Source organism: Motacilla alba, chromosome 12, assembly GCF_015832195.1.
Source record: "Motacilla alba alba isolate MOTALB_02 chromosome 12, Motacilla_alba_V1.0_pri, whole genome shotgun sequence".
NCBI classification, from domain to species: Eukaryota; Metazoa; Chordata; class Aves; order Passeriformes; family Motacillidae; genus Motacilla; species Motacilla alba.
The window spans coordinates 11,864,776-11,880,912 of NC_052027.1; the positions used below are offsets into that span (position 1 = coordinate 11,864,776).

General features: G+C 57.6%; 2 protein-coding genes across 2 annotated transcripts; one reads left to right on the forward strand and one right to left on the reverse strand.

Moving 5' to 3' along the window:
* Positions 1-7,747: 7,747 nt before the first annotated feature.
* Positions 7,748-9,367, forward strand: LOC119706148 (histone H1.10). The gene has a single exon (XM_038149386.1). The coding sequence runs from the start codon at positions 8,010-8,012 to the stop codon at positions 8,664-8,666; it is 657 nt and encodes a 218-aa protein (XP_038005314.1). The 5' UTR covers positions 7,748-8,009; the 3' UTR covers positions 8,667-9,367.
* Positions 9,368-12,361: 2,994 nt separating this feature from the next.
* Positions 12,362-14,810, reverse strand: LOC119706149 (histone H2A type 2-B). Its single transcript, XM_038149387.1, has 2 exons — positions 14,732-14,810; positions 12,362-14,660 (listed from the first exon to the last, which is right to left on the reverse strand). The coding sequence occupies exon 2, from the start codon at positions 14,592-14,594 to the stop codon at positions 14,214-14,216; it is 381 nt and encodes a 126-aa protein (XP_038005315.1). The 5' UTR covers positions 14,595-14,660; positions 14,732-14,810; the 3' UTR covers positions 12,362-14,213.
* Between the last annotated feature and the right edge of the window lie 1,327 nt (positions 14,811-16,137).

The following is a 16,137-nucleotide window of genomic DNA, read 5'->3' on the forward strand; positions in this document are numbered from 1 at the left end:
ACAGAGTTCAGTGAAATGAGGGCAGTTATTTCAAGAGCTTTCTAACAGTTTTTGTGCTCCATATCCTATTTTATAGTGCTGTCCTCTCATACTTTTCTCACTTGACTGGGCTTTCGCTGTCCACATCAATCTCAAATAACTGCGCTAGCAATGTGTCCTGGTGGGACCACTTTTCTGTCTGTGTGCTTTTTGAAAGACCTAGGCCTTCTGCTCATCTTCATTTAAAGTGTTGCTCTGCACTTGATTTCTGTGGATGTAGCTGGAATGTGGAGAAAGCCAAGCTGGGGGAGGGGGGAACAATAACCCTGAAGTTCTTGGGGAAAGGAGATGGTCTGAACTTTGCGGCCCTCAGGCTCAGGCTGCAAGGGCTGTGGCTGAGCCCTCAAGCGACCCTGCGTTTAATGTCCTTCCAGTCAGATCAACTGGCAATAACCCAAGGCAGAGGGAGAGCGCTCCAGATGCGGCAGGACAGCTGTGGGGCTCCTTGCCACAGGATGTTATGGATGCTTAAGGGGAGGGGAGGATTCCATTTGCCACTTACATATCAATGTTTTTACAGGTGGGAATACACACAAGTGTACAAAAACCAGTGCAGAAGGCAAGCAGCATGGGAATTGGTGCCCTGCTGTTACACTCAGGGGTGCTGGTGTCACAGGTGGGCACTGGTGTTCTGTGTGAATCACTGCCATCACTGTGCTCTGGAGTAGCCAGCTGGCCTGTCGCTGCAGGGAGCACACACACTTAAAACCCCTCCCTGCACCATTGGAGTCTCATGGCTTTTACTTTTGTGATGGCCTCTGTTGCTGCTGCAATGACCGTGTAAAAATGCATGTAAAGACCCACCATGACTGCAAGGGTGACTTGTTGCTGGCTGAATCCCAGAGGAAACCCGGCCCTGGAAGAGGCTGAGGCATTCAGCTGCTTCATGGAGGCAGCTGAGCTCAGGCGTGGTTTTGCTCTTTGCCCAAGTCCTGGCAGGGCAGGAGGAATAGACCCAGAGAAGGGGCCTGGCTGGGCGAGGGGAGGGAAAAGCTGCAGCCGGCTCAGGGTGAAGCGGTGGAGCTGAGGAGGCCGCGGCAGGGCGGGCTGGGCAGGTGCAGGTGCGGGGCGGCGGCTGCTCCCAGCAGGGCCGGGGCGGCTCAGAGGGCTCAGAGGGCAGCCGTGTTCCATGCGCGGATATGAACGTGGGGAATCGCGCAACCGCATCTGCGCTGCCGGGGCTGCGTGGGGGCAGGAGCGCCAGAGGAGCTCCAGCCCGGCCGCCGGCGCTGGCACGTGGAGGCGGCACGGAGGCGCCGAGCTGCGAAGCCCGGGGCGGGAGCGCTCCCGCCCGCCCCGCAGAGGCGCCTGGCCGGGCTCGGGCCGCACCTGCCCGGCGCTGCAGCCTCCCGGAGCCCCGGCAGGAGCCCTCCTGCCCGCCAGGGCCTGCCGCCGCTGCAGCGGGCTCGGGGCCAGCCCCGTCCCTGCGCGCCCGGAGCCCCAGAGGCTGCACGGCCACCGGCCCCGGGGCCGGGACCCCGGCCGGACACAGCCCGGGCCGCGGGAGTGTGGGACACACAAACGCGCTCGGGTTGCCGTAGGTGCACCAAAGGGCTTTAGGCAAACACGGGTGTGCTTGCTGTTGGCACACCCAAACACTTTCACAGCAGCAGGAATGTGCGTGTGTATTTATTCACCAGGACGCATCTCTTGGAGAGCGAAGCCGCAGGGGAAGCAGGAGAGCACAAAGGAGCACGGGCACGGAGCTGAGTGTGAATTGCTGTGTTACACAGGCCTGTCTCCCGAGCTCAGAGACAGCACGAGGCATCACAGGTTTCTCTTCGAGACACATGTGATTGCAGCCTTACCCATGTACACACATGTAGCATAAAGCATTTTTAAATTCATATGCATATATATATATATATATATATATATATATATATATATATATATATATATATATATACATACTCAGAAAAGGAGAAAAAATTATCTCACACATAGATATGGCTACGCCCACATAAACTTTATTTATATATTTATATAAGAAAATTTAAATGTTAATTATATGGATATGCACATGTACAAAGGTGTGTATGTCTGTGTATTCGTTACTGCGCCCATACATGGAGAGAGAGAGATGATCACACACATTCAGACACATTTTAAATGATTTTATGCTTGTATTTTTATGGGTGTGGGTTTTTTCTCTTTGTCTACACACAGAGATTTTTCTTACTATTTATACACTTCTCTGTGTCTATTATATATATATATATATATATTTATATGCTTTTATATTATTTCTTTATTACTGTCTGATCTTTATATAAAAGATCATTTACATGCAGCTCTGTGTGTGTAGTTTAGCTATTTTTATATTTCTTTGAGAAAGAGAGGAGGGGGAGGGAGACAGGGAAAGAAAATGAAAGGAAACACAGACACGTAAATAAATATCTAATTAAATTGGATGTAGAGGTGGGTATGGGAACATTTGTGTGTGAGCTGGGAGGGGAATGCCTGGCTCCCTCATGCTTGCTCTCCAAATACACGTGCATGCAGAGAGAGAATAAATGTTCAGATCAATACACACACACACTGTATATGCATCCCAGATATTATATATGGGGGCAGAAGAGAGGGTGGGAGACACCACAGCCTCACACACACCCACAGATACCCCACATGCATTTTTACAGGAGGAGGGATGTGATGGGGGTATTTTTTACCATGCTTCGTGTAGGTCTTTCTCTCCTCGGGGGAAAAAAGAAAAAATGGGAAGAACGGTAGAAAACACACAGACACCATCAGTTACATACATAACAATTAGTTACATGTATAAGTAAATGTTTAAATGAAGTGTGTGTGGCTGGAGACATGGGGAATGCTCTGTGAGTGTGGATAGTGCACGTGTGCTTCGTATTTGTACACATGCACATGGGGGGGTGTGTGTGCAGCAAGAGAAAGGCTGAGCAGCTCAATCTCACTGTACATATCTGTACAATTTCACAGATGCATATGTGCACGCAGGGAGAGAAAGGGCATTGTGTGTTTCTAAGGATACAGTGTGAGTGTGTGAAATCTCTAATTATATATGTAATAATATACAGAATTATGTATTGCTATGTATGTGGATATATAGCAAAAGAGATTGTATTGTATGTTGGTGTGAGCAATATACTTACCCATATCCACATCCACATAAATGCAGAGGGACGTGAATGAACGGGTCACTCTCTCTGCCCTCCTTATATAGTATACATCTGTGTGTGTATTTATAGAAAGGGAAAAGTGTGTGTGTGTGAGAACAACTCCCTCTCTGTAGATGCATACACACCTATGTGTGGATATATATATACAAAGATATAAATATATGTATTTCAGGCGAACTTGTAGGCAAAGAGCTCTCAACCCTTTCTAAGCACAGATCTATGCATATACATGGAGTGAGAGAACGATGCACATTTGGGAACAGCTCACATGTTCTTGCTCTATATCTAACATGAGTGTACAAACAGTGCTTTATCCAGTTCTGAATGTATCTATGCATATAGAAAGAGAATTCTCTGTGTGAAGTTTATATATATATATATACACATACACAAATACATGTATGTATATAGGTCTATCTATTACAAAAAAGGCATTTCATGGGTGAAAACATATGGGTGAAAACAGAGAGAATATGCATCAGAAAGTGTTGTATGCGAAAACAGTCCTCTGAACAGCTCAGTGTGTGCATATTTGCACATCTATAAATATATAGTCTATATAATATGGAAATATACTTTATATTCAATATATTATAAATACCATACCTGCTACTTCATCCCTCTGTTATCTAAGTATGTATGTATATATATGTATACATACATGGAGTGTGTGCACGTGTGCGTAGCAAGACAGGTGTGTAATTGTGTGAAAGAACGACTGCCTCTCTGTGTAGATGCATGTATATTAATATGTTTCTCTGTGTGCAGGAAGAGAGGACGAGAATTGTGAGTGTTAACAGCCCTTTGAGTACAATACAGAGTGAGAACTGTGCATGAAATCTGTGTATATTCATATATATGCATCTATATACTCATATAGAAGGCAAGACAGAGTACTGTGTGTGGGAACAGCTCTTAGTAGCTCTACTCGTGTGTACATATGGACAGAGAATATATCAACATCTACACATAGATATGCATGTATTTGTGTATCACTGAGAGTTTTTATGGAGGGGGCAAAGAGAGAGAGTCTGGAACCTGTGTTCGTGTGTATGAATTGCTCCACTCATTTTGTTATTTATGTAATATCTAAACCTATAGATATGGCTAGAGAGAGGATATGTGTGAACAGAGACTATTGTTACTGTGAACTGTTCCCATGGACTACTGCTGCGTGAAGATCTTTGTGTGTGTGTGTGTGCATTTATTCATATAACAAGAGAAAGTTGTGTGCAAAATTTGGGCTGTCTCCCAAATTACACATGTATAATGTACAATGTATGTATAAATATGTAGAGAATTATGTGAGAAAACAGGCTCTCTCTACATATAGAAGTACATGTGTATATATATATATATGTAGGGGGGGGGTGTCCCAGCTTTCTCCCTAAATAATATATGTATACCAATGTAGTGAGCAAATTATGAGTGTGAACAGCTCGCCCCTAACTCTTCATGTTCTGTTAGAAATATGTGTGAACATCTGTCTGTATAAGGGCACATATGTATATATGCATATATAGATATCTATACAGGAACAGAAAGGACTGTCATGTGTGAAACCAGCTCAGTATATAGGTACATATGCATATATATGAACAGAATGCAATATGTATAAGCAATGCTCTAACTATGTATGTATAAATTCACATATAGATAATTATTAGTGAACACTCTCTGTACACACGTACACTATACAGAGCCAGTGCTGTGTGAGAAAGAATTATACAGAGATGATGCAATTATATAGGGCAGGGAGAGAGAGAGAGTGATAGAAAATGTGTTTGTGAGAGACAATAGGCCTTGCTCTTTTCCTCAGGTGTCTGTGCACATGTATTTATAGACAGCAAGAGAGAATAATGCCTGTGACCAGCTCCCGGTCTGTGTCTCTATGCACACACACATGGACGTACACAGTGAGAGAGGATAGTGTGCATGTGTGTGTGCACACAGACAGGGCAGGAGAAAAGAGTGTGAGGGCTTATCCCCATGTCAGTATATACTGCATGCATTATGCATGCACGTCTGCATGTGCACAGTGAGAGTGTTTGAACAGCACGCTCGCTCTCATCCCCTGGTTCCATATAAGCCAGCGTGGGGCTATATATAGCCAGGGAGAGCTGCCTGTGAAGCTCTCACGCTGTCTCTGTAGTTCTGTCTGTCTGTATGCACGTACATGAGAGCTGTGTGTGTGAACAAGACTGGCTGTGTCCCTGTGTCCATGTGAGTGTGTTCATATGGGCACAGAATGTCTGTGTCTGTGTGTCTGTGTGTGTGTGTCTGTGTGTGTCTGTGTGTCTGTGTCTGTGTGTCTCTGTGTGTGTGTCTGTGTCTGTGTGTCTCTGTGTCTCTGTGTGTGTGTGTCTGTGTGTCTCTGTGTGTGTCTCTGTGTGTGTGTCTGTGTGTGTGTGTCTGTGTGTGTGTCTGTGTCTGTGTGTGTGTCTGTGTGTGTCTGTGTCTGTGTGTGTGTGTCTGTGTGTCTGTCTGTGTGTGTGTGTGTCTGTGTCTGTGTGTCTGTGTCTGTGTGTGTGTCTGTGTGTCTGTTGGGGCTATTTTCTCCCATCCTCTCACACACACAAGCAGCCTCCCCCACACATTCTATTCACACACACATTTCCACGTGTGTGTTCCCTCCCCTGTCTTTGGAGGGGAGGGAGAGGAGCCCTCACTGACAGGCCTGGCTCTCTGTGGCTGGGGATTGGTGCTGGATCCCTGTGCTGCTCCCAGCCACACGGCCGGGGTGAGATCAGTGCCCTCACTGCCCAGCCCTGCTCGCACATCCACCCACCTACACACATGTATTGTTCTTAAATTTTCACGTTTATGTCAAAATTTAAAAATATATAGCTATGTCTTCATGTGTATGCATGCACTTACATTTATTTTAAATGTACTGTAGCTGTTAAACAACAGCTCTTAGATATCACACATCTATAATAGACACAACATACACACCAACCCCACTCTATAGCCGGCTTAGCTGCAAGCTTCATGCGGCTAAGGGTGACATTTACACGCGTGCAGGTGCGGGTTTGCACGTTTCACACACACCTGCACGCCCGCCGCCCCCCGGTCCCGGCGACAGCCCCGCAGGCGGTGGGTGCCGCGTCCCGGCGTGGCGCTCGGTGCTCCCGGCGCTCCGAGGGGCTCCCGGTGGGGGATGCCGGGGCTGTGCCCTCTCTTCGTGCCCGAGCGCGGGCAGAACCCATCGCAGGGGCGCCTGGCACGGCTGCGCGGGGGGCAGAGCCCCGCGGTTCTGGGGGGCTCTCTCCTCGGGGCGGGGAGCAGGGGGCGGGACAGGGCACCCGCTTCGCTTCGGGATGGGGTCACACGCGGGGCTGGGCGGGATCCTGCCGCCCCGCGGAGCCCCGAGACCGCGGGCAGCCGGGACTGGTCCCTCCGGCGGCGGGGGCTGTGGGCGAGGGAAATGGCGGAGAGAGTCGGGGGATGGGGAGAGGGGGAGGAGGAGGAGGAGGAGGAGGAGGAGGAGAAGGGAGGGCGGGGGCTGTGCGGGCTCGGCGTGCGTGGGCAGGGGGCGGGGTGCGACAGCGTGTGCGGGCGTGACCGTGTGTGTGTGCATGTATGTGCGTGTGCGTTTGTGTGTGTGTGCATTCGTGTGCGTGTGCGTGTGCAGGGGTGTGCGTGTGCAGGGGTGCGCGCACACCCGGGCACGCCCCCGTGCCTGTGCCCCGAGCTGTGCCCGCGTGTCCCGGCCGCGGCGGTGCCCCCGCACCCGGCCCACCCGCGGCGGGGCACACGGATCGCACTCCCAGGAGCGGGGAGACACGGGCCCCTGCTGGGCCAGCGCCCGGGCTCGGCCAGGGAGGCGTCGTGCACTCCCTTCCCCCTCCCCCCGAAGCCGCGTTTCCCCGGTGGGATTTGGGGAGATGGGGTGAATTATGGGGGATGGGGGGGCGGTGCTCAGAGCATCGCTGCTGCCCCCTTCCCCCCAGCCCACAGAGAGCTGCGCCTGCAGCGGGGCTCGAGCCCCCCGCCCCGCCACCACGGCACGCAGAGGCTGCAGGGGCGAACACGATCCACACACTGTCCCCACACCCACGGCCCTGAGCCCGGTCCGGAGACTTCCCGGCCCCTCCCCAGCGCTACCCCGGCCCCGCCGCGCTTTTCTCATCCTCCGCCGCGGGGCGACGGCCGCCGGGAGGGGGGAGGGGGGTCACAGGGGACACGCAGGGCTCCCCCCGGGGGCCTCCCCCCGTTGACCGGGAGGGTGAGGGTCGGCGGGGGGATGGCCCCAGTCGCCGGGACGGGGACCCCCGGCCACGGCGGGGCATCTCCGCGCTGCTGCCGGCGGCCGCGGGAGGGCGTCGCCTGTGTTAGTTCCCCCCGGAGAACCCGGGGCCAGCGCCGCCGCCACCGCCCCCCGGCCCCCGGCGCCTCCCCCCGCCCGCAGAGGCCCCTCTTGGGCGGCGGGCGACGGCGACGGCGGTGGGCGGGGGGACCGAGGTGAGGCCCCAGTCGCCGCCGCGCCGGGCGCCCCCTCCTCGCTGCCGCCGCCGCGCCCCCAAAATCTGGGCGGGGGTGGGCGGGCGGCGCGCGGCGGGGCCGGCGGCGGGCCCGGGCCGGGGCGGCGCGCGGGGCGCGGGGCGGGCGCGGGGCCCCGCGAAAGAGCCCCGAGAAGCACAAGCGGGGCTGGCGGCGGACCAGGCTGTTGTTGTTCTCAACGTGGTCCGCCCCGCGCCCATATAAAAGGCGGCGGCGGCGCCCGCCCCGGCAGAAGGCGCACCGAGAGGAGCGGACGCAGCGCGCTCGCCCGGCCCCGCCGCTGCCCCCGCCCGCCCCGCGGCTCCCCGCACCATGTCGGTAGACCTAGAGGAAGGCGATCTGCCCCTGGCCGAGGCAGAGGAGGCGCCGCTCTCCCCGGAGAAGAAAGCGGCTGCTAAGAAGGCGAAAGGAGGCGGCGGCGCCTCGTTGTCGCCATCGAAGAAAAGGAAGAACAACAAGAAGAAGAACCAGCCGGGCAAATACAGCCAGCTAGTGGTGGAGACGATCCGCAAGCTGGGCGAGCGCAATGGCTCCTCGCTGGCCAAGATCTATAACGAGGCCAAGAAAGTGGCTTGGTTCGACCAGCAGAACGGCAGGACTTACCTGAAGTACTCAATCAAGGCACTGGTACAGAACGACACGCTGCTCCAGGTCAAGGGCACCGGCGCCAACGGCTCCTTCAAGCTCAACAGGAAGAAGCTGGAAGGCGGCGGGGAGGGGGGCGCGGGCAACAGTGCCCACAAGTCCCTCAAGAAGGCGACGGTCTCCTCGACCCGGCGGGCGGAGAAGCCGGCGGCCAAGAGCAAGAAGCCCGAGAAGAAATCGCACAAGAAGGGAGCCGGCGGCGCGGCGGCGAAGAAGGACAAGGGCAAAGCCAAGAAGGCCACCAAGAAGGGAGCCGCGTCCCCCGGGGGCAAGAAGGTGAAGAAGTCGGCAAAGCCCAAGGCGCTCAAGAGCCGGAAGGCATGAGATCGAGGCGCAGGGAGCCTCCCGCCGCCCTCCGGGCTGAGAGCCCCGCGGCACAGACTGCTCTGAGGACAGACCCCAGGGGACCCGCTTTGTCTTTGTGTTGCTGACTCGCCTCCGCAGCCACCGCCGTGCGCGGTGAGCGGGGCTGCGGCCGCCCCAGCCCCCCCTTCCCCTTCTCTGCCGCCTTATTTTGTCCACCCCTTTCCCCCCCATCCCGTTCCGCGGCTTTTCCCCGATCGCGCCCTTTTGTTTTCGGCCGTGCCCCTCCCCGCCTGTAGACGGTTCCCGGCCCCCACCCCCTCCCCGTGCCCCGGTTCCCGGGGGTTTTTCCCGCCCGGTTTCCATAGCAGCCATTTTGCACGGGGCCCCCCCGCGCCACGTGGGCCGGCCCCGCTCCCGCCGCCCGCGCGCGCCCCGCCTGGCCCCGCCCCCCGCCGCGCGCCGTGCCTGCTCGCGGCCGCACCGAAGGGCCACGGCGCCCCCTGGCGGCCCGCGGCCCCGCCGCCATGGCAACGGCCCGGCGCGCGGGAGCGGCCGCCCCCTAGCGGCCGCCGGCCGCACCTGCAATGGCCTTCAATGTTTTTTTATGGGTCTGGGGTGGGTGGGCTGGGAGGGGTTGGGTTAGTGGGGTCGTTTTTTGGTTTTTTTTTTTTTTTTTTCTTTTCATTTATCGTCGTTTCAAATAAATTGGTACAAAACGACTCTCCCGTGTGCTCCCTGCAGGCGTCGGGAACCGGGAAAGAAGGGGGCTGGTCCCAGGGGGGCTTTCCTGCTCTTCGGAGTCCGTCCGGGTGCTGATGCCCAGAGCCCGCTCCCTGCTCCGAGTGGGGAACGGGAGCAGAGGAAGGAGGGTCCCTCGCCATGGAGGCAGGGGAGGAGCGCCATGGCTGCGCAACTGCGCTGCTGGAGCAGCGGGGAGCCCCGGCGGACAGCGCAGCACGCACCAGCGATCCCTGCAGCCCCCGGCTTGGACAGCGCAGCCCCCGGGCACGGCCCTCGCCGCCTCTCCGGCCGGGAGCGAGCCCCGTCCCCCGTCGCGCAGGCGGGAGCGGCGGCCGGGCAGGGCCGGAGCCCCCCCGGCGCTGTCTATTTATAGCGCAGCGGCGAGGTTGCGTAAATCCCGGCAGGGATCTGGGCCATCTTGTGCTGCTGCTGCTGCGGGAGCGAGCGCGGGGCCCGGGACGAGCTGCGGCTCATCGCCCTCCGTGCCCGGGGCTGCAGCAGAGGGGGGCGAGAACGGGCAGCCCAGCCCCGGGCACGGGCAGCGGGGCACGGAGGGCAGGAGGGGGTGCACGGAACCTCCCAGGCCGGCTGTGGTAAGCCCCGGCAGCCCCATCGCCCCAGCTCCCGGCCCCACAGCCCGCCCGGCCCCGCGGCCTCCCCCTGCCAGGGAGGGTTTCGGGCAGCAGCATTCCCCGAGGGCTGCTCCGGCGTTCCCCGAGGGCTGCTCCAGCAGTGCCCGAGGGCTGCTCCAGCCCTGGCGAGCTGCTGTGCCGGAGCATCAACACGCTCCCCGTGCCTAGGGAACACAGCAGGGATCAGGCCCGTATCCAGCATCCCCCAGGAGGAGGGGACAGGGACAGCAGCCGGTGGGGCCTAGGGACTGTCACACCAGGCGATGGCAGCGCCTTTCAACACTCCTGGGAAAGACACAGCCCCTGCCTCCAGGGCCCCAGTCAGGCCGGGCGTGACCGCTTTATCCCTTTGTCCCCTGGAGAACAAGCAGGGAGAAGGGAAGCAAGTTATACTCCCTGAAGAAATGTCCTTTCGCTACATCCCACAAAGGAAGCCAGCCGTGCTCCTGGAAGAGACCGGCCCTGGTCTGCTCCAGAGGCTGCAGCCTCCCTCCAGGTGTGTGTTTAGAAGCAGCAGTCACCATCCTGCTGGCCCACAGCAAGCCTGGGAGAGATCTGCTGCATTCTGGCACCGACCCGCATTGTGTCCTCAGCCAATAGCCGCGGGTTCGGGGGGATCAGAGGGGATGCGCTCGCCAAGGGCTGGCACACGGGCAGAGGAGCCACCCTGCTGCCCAGGAGGGGAGGTTAAACCAAGCCCCTCTCAGGGCTCAGCTCTCCTCAGCACTCATCTGCATGGCAAACTAACGCTGCTCCAGGCAGACCAGCGGGCACATTCCTGTGGGCAGATAAAAGCAGGAGGAAGGCAGTGACCCTCAGCACAGGGAAGGCAGCAGGGTGACACTGTGCCAATCCAGCTGGAGCTGCCTTACCTCACACAGGCTGAGCCTGCCAGGAGCCATGATGCTGGGGCATCCCTGAGTGAGCTCCCTTGGGTGCTGCCAACCGTGAGGACCAGGCTCTGGAGAGAAACCCAAGCCCTGGGGACTTTCAAGAGCCAGTGACTCATCTCATCAAACTGGCAGAGCTGAGGGACACAGCTGGCAGAGACTCTGCTGCACGTGGTGATGCACAGCAGCCTCCCACAGCAGGCAGCTTTCAGCTCCCAGTCTGCGCTCATCCCATCTTCAGGTACCCAAGAGACAAGGGAAGAATCAATCCTGCAGCCCAGCCCTCTCCTTAAGGGAAGCACAGACCGAGAGACACCTTTCCAGGCTCACCTGACCTCTGGGGGAGTCTCTGCCGAGCCAAGTCCTTCACATGAGCTCAGCTGCTCTGGTGCTAGGAAGCATTCAGAAGAGCCAGGACCAGTAACAGCCCTCCAGAAAGGACAAGACCTGGCCCTGAAGCTGCAGGCTTGACAGTGACCACATTTACTCCAGCTTTATTATAAAGACCAAGACTTCCAAATCTCCTGGTCACAACAGTGTTCATCTGTGAAGTTTATGAGGTGATAAAGGCCAAGCACTCCAGCAATGCTTGCTGTGACAGACAGGATTTCCTTCGGTCTGGCTTGCAACATCCCAGCTTTCCCGGCTGGTCTGTCACACGCCAGCAGAGGCAGTTCAGAACCCAGCTGGAGCTCAGCGCGGGGGGCACTGTGTGTGCCACCAGCCTCAGCAGAGCCACACCACACCCAGGGTGGCTGCAAGCTCCTGGGCAGCAGCCCCCGTGCTTGCTGCTCCCTGGACTGGCAGGGCAGCCGGTGACACTGCCCTACAGGGACCTGCCCAGCACCCCCACTTCCTACAGCCCTGCACGGACCAGCCCTAACACCACTGGGAGTCACCCAAGCTTCCCACAACCCTTCCTCCCTAGAACCCAGACAGAGTGCAGTACCGGTTTGTAGAGCAGCCTCCAGAACAGCCATCTGGGACTGTCCAACAAAGGAGAGGGCGTGAGAGTAACAAACAGCCTTGCAGCTCCAGGCTCTTCCCTTCAGGATGTCTGAAGGGAATTTTCCCATCTCTGCCCACTTGCCTGCAAGGTCACCCAAAGGCTCCTGGAGCAGCCCACGGGGCACCTTCAGCACTGGGGAGGGCCCTGGGTCCAGCCTCACTCCTCCTGCACTGCACCCAGCCAGGAGCAGCTGAAGCTTCCTGGCACTTGTGACAGAACAAGCAGGCAGTGTGGCATTCCCAAGCAGGGAAAGGAACCAGACTACAGTATTATCTTCTCCCAGGGTAGGAAAAGACTCTGTCTGAGTGAAGGGCAAACACACAGTCTGGCAGTGGTCCTGTCTGGTGCTTCACTAGTCCTTCCCCTTGGAGAGCACAGAGCCCAGGCACCACAGAGCCTGCCAGATTCCGTGAGTTTGGTGAGGTGACAAGACACGGCACATTTAAGAGCATTCAACAGGGAACCAGTTTAATCAGATATCAGGTTTGCACCATTCTTTTCAGAATCACAAGTTCTGCATTTTTCTAAGAAATACAAAGCACTCTCAGGTTTACAGAATGCTGGTCCTGGAGAAAACAAGAGGGAGAGAACAAGACACTAGGATACAGACACTAGGATACTGGGCAGCAGAAAGGAAACTGCTCATCCCCACCTCGCCGACGGCAACAGCCCCTGCAGGAGGCAGAGAGATCCCAGGGGGTCTGTGCTGCTGCAGTGGGGCTGTGCCCTGCTGTCCCCACCCACCGAGGTCAGGATACCCCAGAGGAACGGTAGGACACCTGCACACCCCCATCGGCACGACAGCAACGCACACACGGCTCCCACGTACCCGAATGAAAAACCCCTGCATTGAGCCAGCTGACAAGCATCCAGGTTCATCTACTCTAGGTAACATTAAACTCAGATCCAGGGTAAATTACTTCATCCACAAGATTAACAGCTGATTCAATAGGTTGAACACATGCTACTTACAGCACATAAATAGAAGATACTCTTTTTTTTTTTTTGTCTTAAAAACGTGTGATGAAGGTCTAGCTCCGACTGCCTCGACACTGCTGCATGCACACGACTATCGGCCTCACAGAAGCGGCTGCGCTGGGCAGCAGGAAAGCTGTCTCTGCATCACCTATTCACGGGGTCACGGGACAGCCAGCCTGCCCCCATGCTCAACATTAGCCACACAGCCAGGAAATAAATATGGCACGAGCCAGGAGTGGGCTTTAATACAAACTCTAGTGGTTTTCAAAAGAAATATTAATCCATAAAGGGTTACAGTTTACAGATATCATCATCACTTTATTTCTCAGAGCCAGAAATAGTGCCGAACAAACAAACAACAACAAAAAAGAGACAGAGTATGTAATTTCCAGAAGTGCAACCAGGGTACAGGGTAGCTCTCAGCGAGACGAAGGGCTTCTGCAGCTGGGAGAGGAGGGGAGCCATGGCAGAAGATGGCAGCTCCCGCTCCCGGCGGGCGCCTGACCTTGCGACGCTCTCCGAGGGGATTTGTCACCGCAGCCTCCACCCCACCCTGCTACCGGGACCCACGGCATGTGGGAACACCGAGTACCCCAGCACCCACCGAGCCAGGGAGCTGCAAGGAGGTGACTTTACAGGGATGTACCCAAAAATAGAGACCTTAAAATAAATAGGACTAAAGCTTCTTTACAGTAGGCAATGCACTAGTTTAACCATGAACAAAACTAAGACTAACAGCCACTTCTTGCCAATGGAGAAACTTTTTCTCCTCTTCACGTTTTCCAGCCCCCTGCCCTCGCAGCTGCAGTGCGGCCAGGATGGCATTGCTGAGGATGGAGGCGGGGGCACGGCGGCAGCGGGTACACACCAGAGCGAGCAGGGCCAGCTGGGGGGGCCCTGAACAGTCCCGGGGCTGGCGGGGGGGACAGGCAGCCGGGGGTGCCCGCGTCCATCCCTTTGCCAGCCGCAACAATCCTCAGCAGCTACCAGCAGCTCTGCACCGTGACCTATCCACACGGCTCCAGATGTCACCACTGCCAACAACTGCGATGCAGCTGCCTCCTCCAAAACCACTTCTTCCAGAGGGAAGAGAGGCAGAGTGGGGGCACAAGCAGGGTCTGACTTCACCCATGCTCAGCCAGCACCCCGCCACAGCCCAGGCCAGAGGGGCTAGTGAAGGGCTGGTGGGGCGCTGCCAGGGCTCACCACCCGGCCAGGGCTGAGGGGCAGGACGGGGAACCGCAGCCCCACCGGGAGGAGAGGCGAGGCAGTGGTGAGAAGGGAGCTGGGGGCAGGGGGACGGGGGGGGCAGCGCTCACTTCTTGGAGCTCTGCGTCTTCTTGGGCAGCAGCACGGCCTGGATGTTGGGCAGGACGCCGCCCTGGGCGATGGTCACGCCGCCCAGCAGCTTGTTGAGCTCCTCGTCGTTGCGGATGGCGAGCTGCAGGTGCCGCGGGATGATGCGCGTCTTCTTGTTGTCGCGGGCCGCGTTGCCCGCCAGCTCCAGGATCTCAGCCGACAGGTACTCCAGCACGGCCGCCAGGTACACCGGCGCCCCGGCGCCCACCCGCTCCGCGTAGTTACCCTTCCGCAGCAGCCGGTGCACCCGCCCCACGGGGAACTGCAGCCCGGCCCGCGACGAGCGCGACTTGGCCTTGGCCCGCGCCTTTCCGCCGGACTTCCCCCGGCCCGACATGGCCGGCAGGCAGCGGCCCCTCGCCCCCGCCTCTCAAGCAGCGCCGCGCACAGAGGGTCCCGGCGCCTGCGGGGAGACAAACGCCGTTACACCGCGCGGGGGCCGCGCCGTCCCCGCCCGCGCCGCGCCGCCCTTACCGCAGGAGCCGCCGCCGCTCCGCGCTGCGCGCCGCCCGCCGCCGCACTGCCCGGCCCGCCGCGCCGCGCCGCCGATATCGCCGCCCGCCCGCCGCGCCCCATTGGCCGCCGCCGCTGCCGCCACGGCGCCCATTGGCCACCGCGCCAATCCCTGATTTGCATAGGGCTCCCGGCGCCCCGGCCCCGCCACGGGCCGGCGCCCAGCGCGGGCGGCGACGCGGCTCTGCCCGCCCCGGCCCGCCCCGCTCCCTGCGCCCCGCACGCTGCTCCGGGCGGCTCCGGAACGAGCTGGGGAGAGGGGTGTTGGCCCGAGCGCCCGTGGGTGTCGCGGCAGCTGAGCCCGTTTGCCTTGCCCAAACCCGTGGCCCCTTCCTCGGCCTGCGGGATGTCTCTCCCGGGAGGACGCCAAAGTCTGCGGGCGAGGGCGATGCCATAAGGAAAGAACCCCCGATAGGGAGGACAACCCCCAGCGAGTACCACCCGCCCCTGTCTCCTCACGTATCAAAGGGGAAAGTTTCTCCCAAATCAGTTTCTGTGGACAGGCTGGGTTGATTGTGGTCATCTCTGCACCAGGTTAGAGGAACTGCCTCAAATAGCCTTGGGCAAGCAGCCAGACTCCAGTTTAAAGGTGATGTAGCACAGCAATAACACATCCTCATTAAACACTCAGCGTGGGGGGTTTTGGGGGTTTTTTGGTGATGCTGCTGGTGCTTACAGTCTGAAGGGAGATGACCTGTACCCTGTGCCTTTGCATCACCCCTGCATCCCCAGGGGAAGGATTATGTTCTCCAGAGCTGGGAAAGTTGAGTATCCCCCCACTCGTGCTCAGCATCTTCACTCCCTCCACAGCAACTGGAGACCTGAAATGAATTCCAGATGAGCTGGTGACCTTTAGAAAAGCTTCATCTGCAGTTAGCACTGACTAGGCTGGGGCAGCTGAGCAGCTCATCCTGGAGCAGCGAGGGGCAGGCAGGGAGAGAAACCTCCCGTTGTGGCTCCTGCAAGGACAGGCATCAAGGTGACAGTGCCAGCAGACGAAAGTCTATTCTGCCACGAGCTGCTAATACAGTGATTCTCTTGCCTCAAGTGATGGTGACAGCAATGAGGAGCCAGCTAGCAACAGGCTTTCTGGACAGAAATCCTAATCCCACCCCAGCTTCCCCTAAGTCATGAAACCAGCGCTCAGCTGCCTCCGTAGCACGCGAGGGATTCAGAGGCGGATTTCATTCCAAGAGCACTTGGGTCTCCCCAGGTGTCCATCCTGTGGCTCCTGCCCTGGCTCTGCTGTCCCTCCCCAGGGACAAGCCTCAGCTACAGCCACCCCTGCAGCTCCCCAGGGACAGATGACTCTAGAGGAGCCCCAGAATCAACCTCCAGGGAATGAATATTCACCACTGGCAAATGGA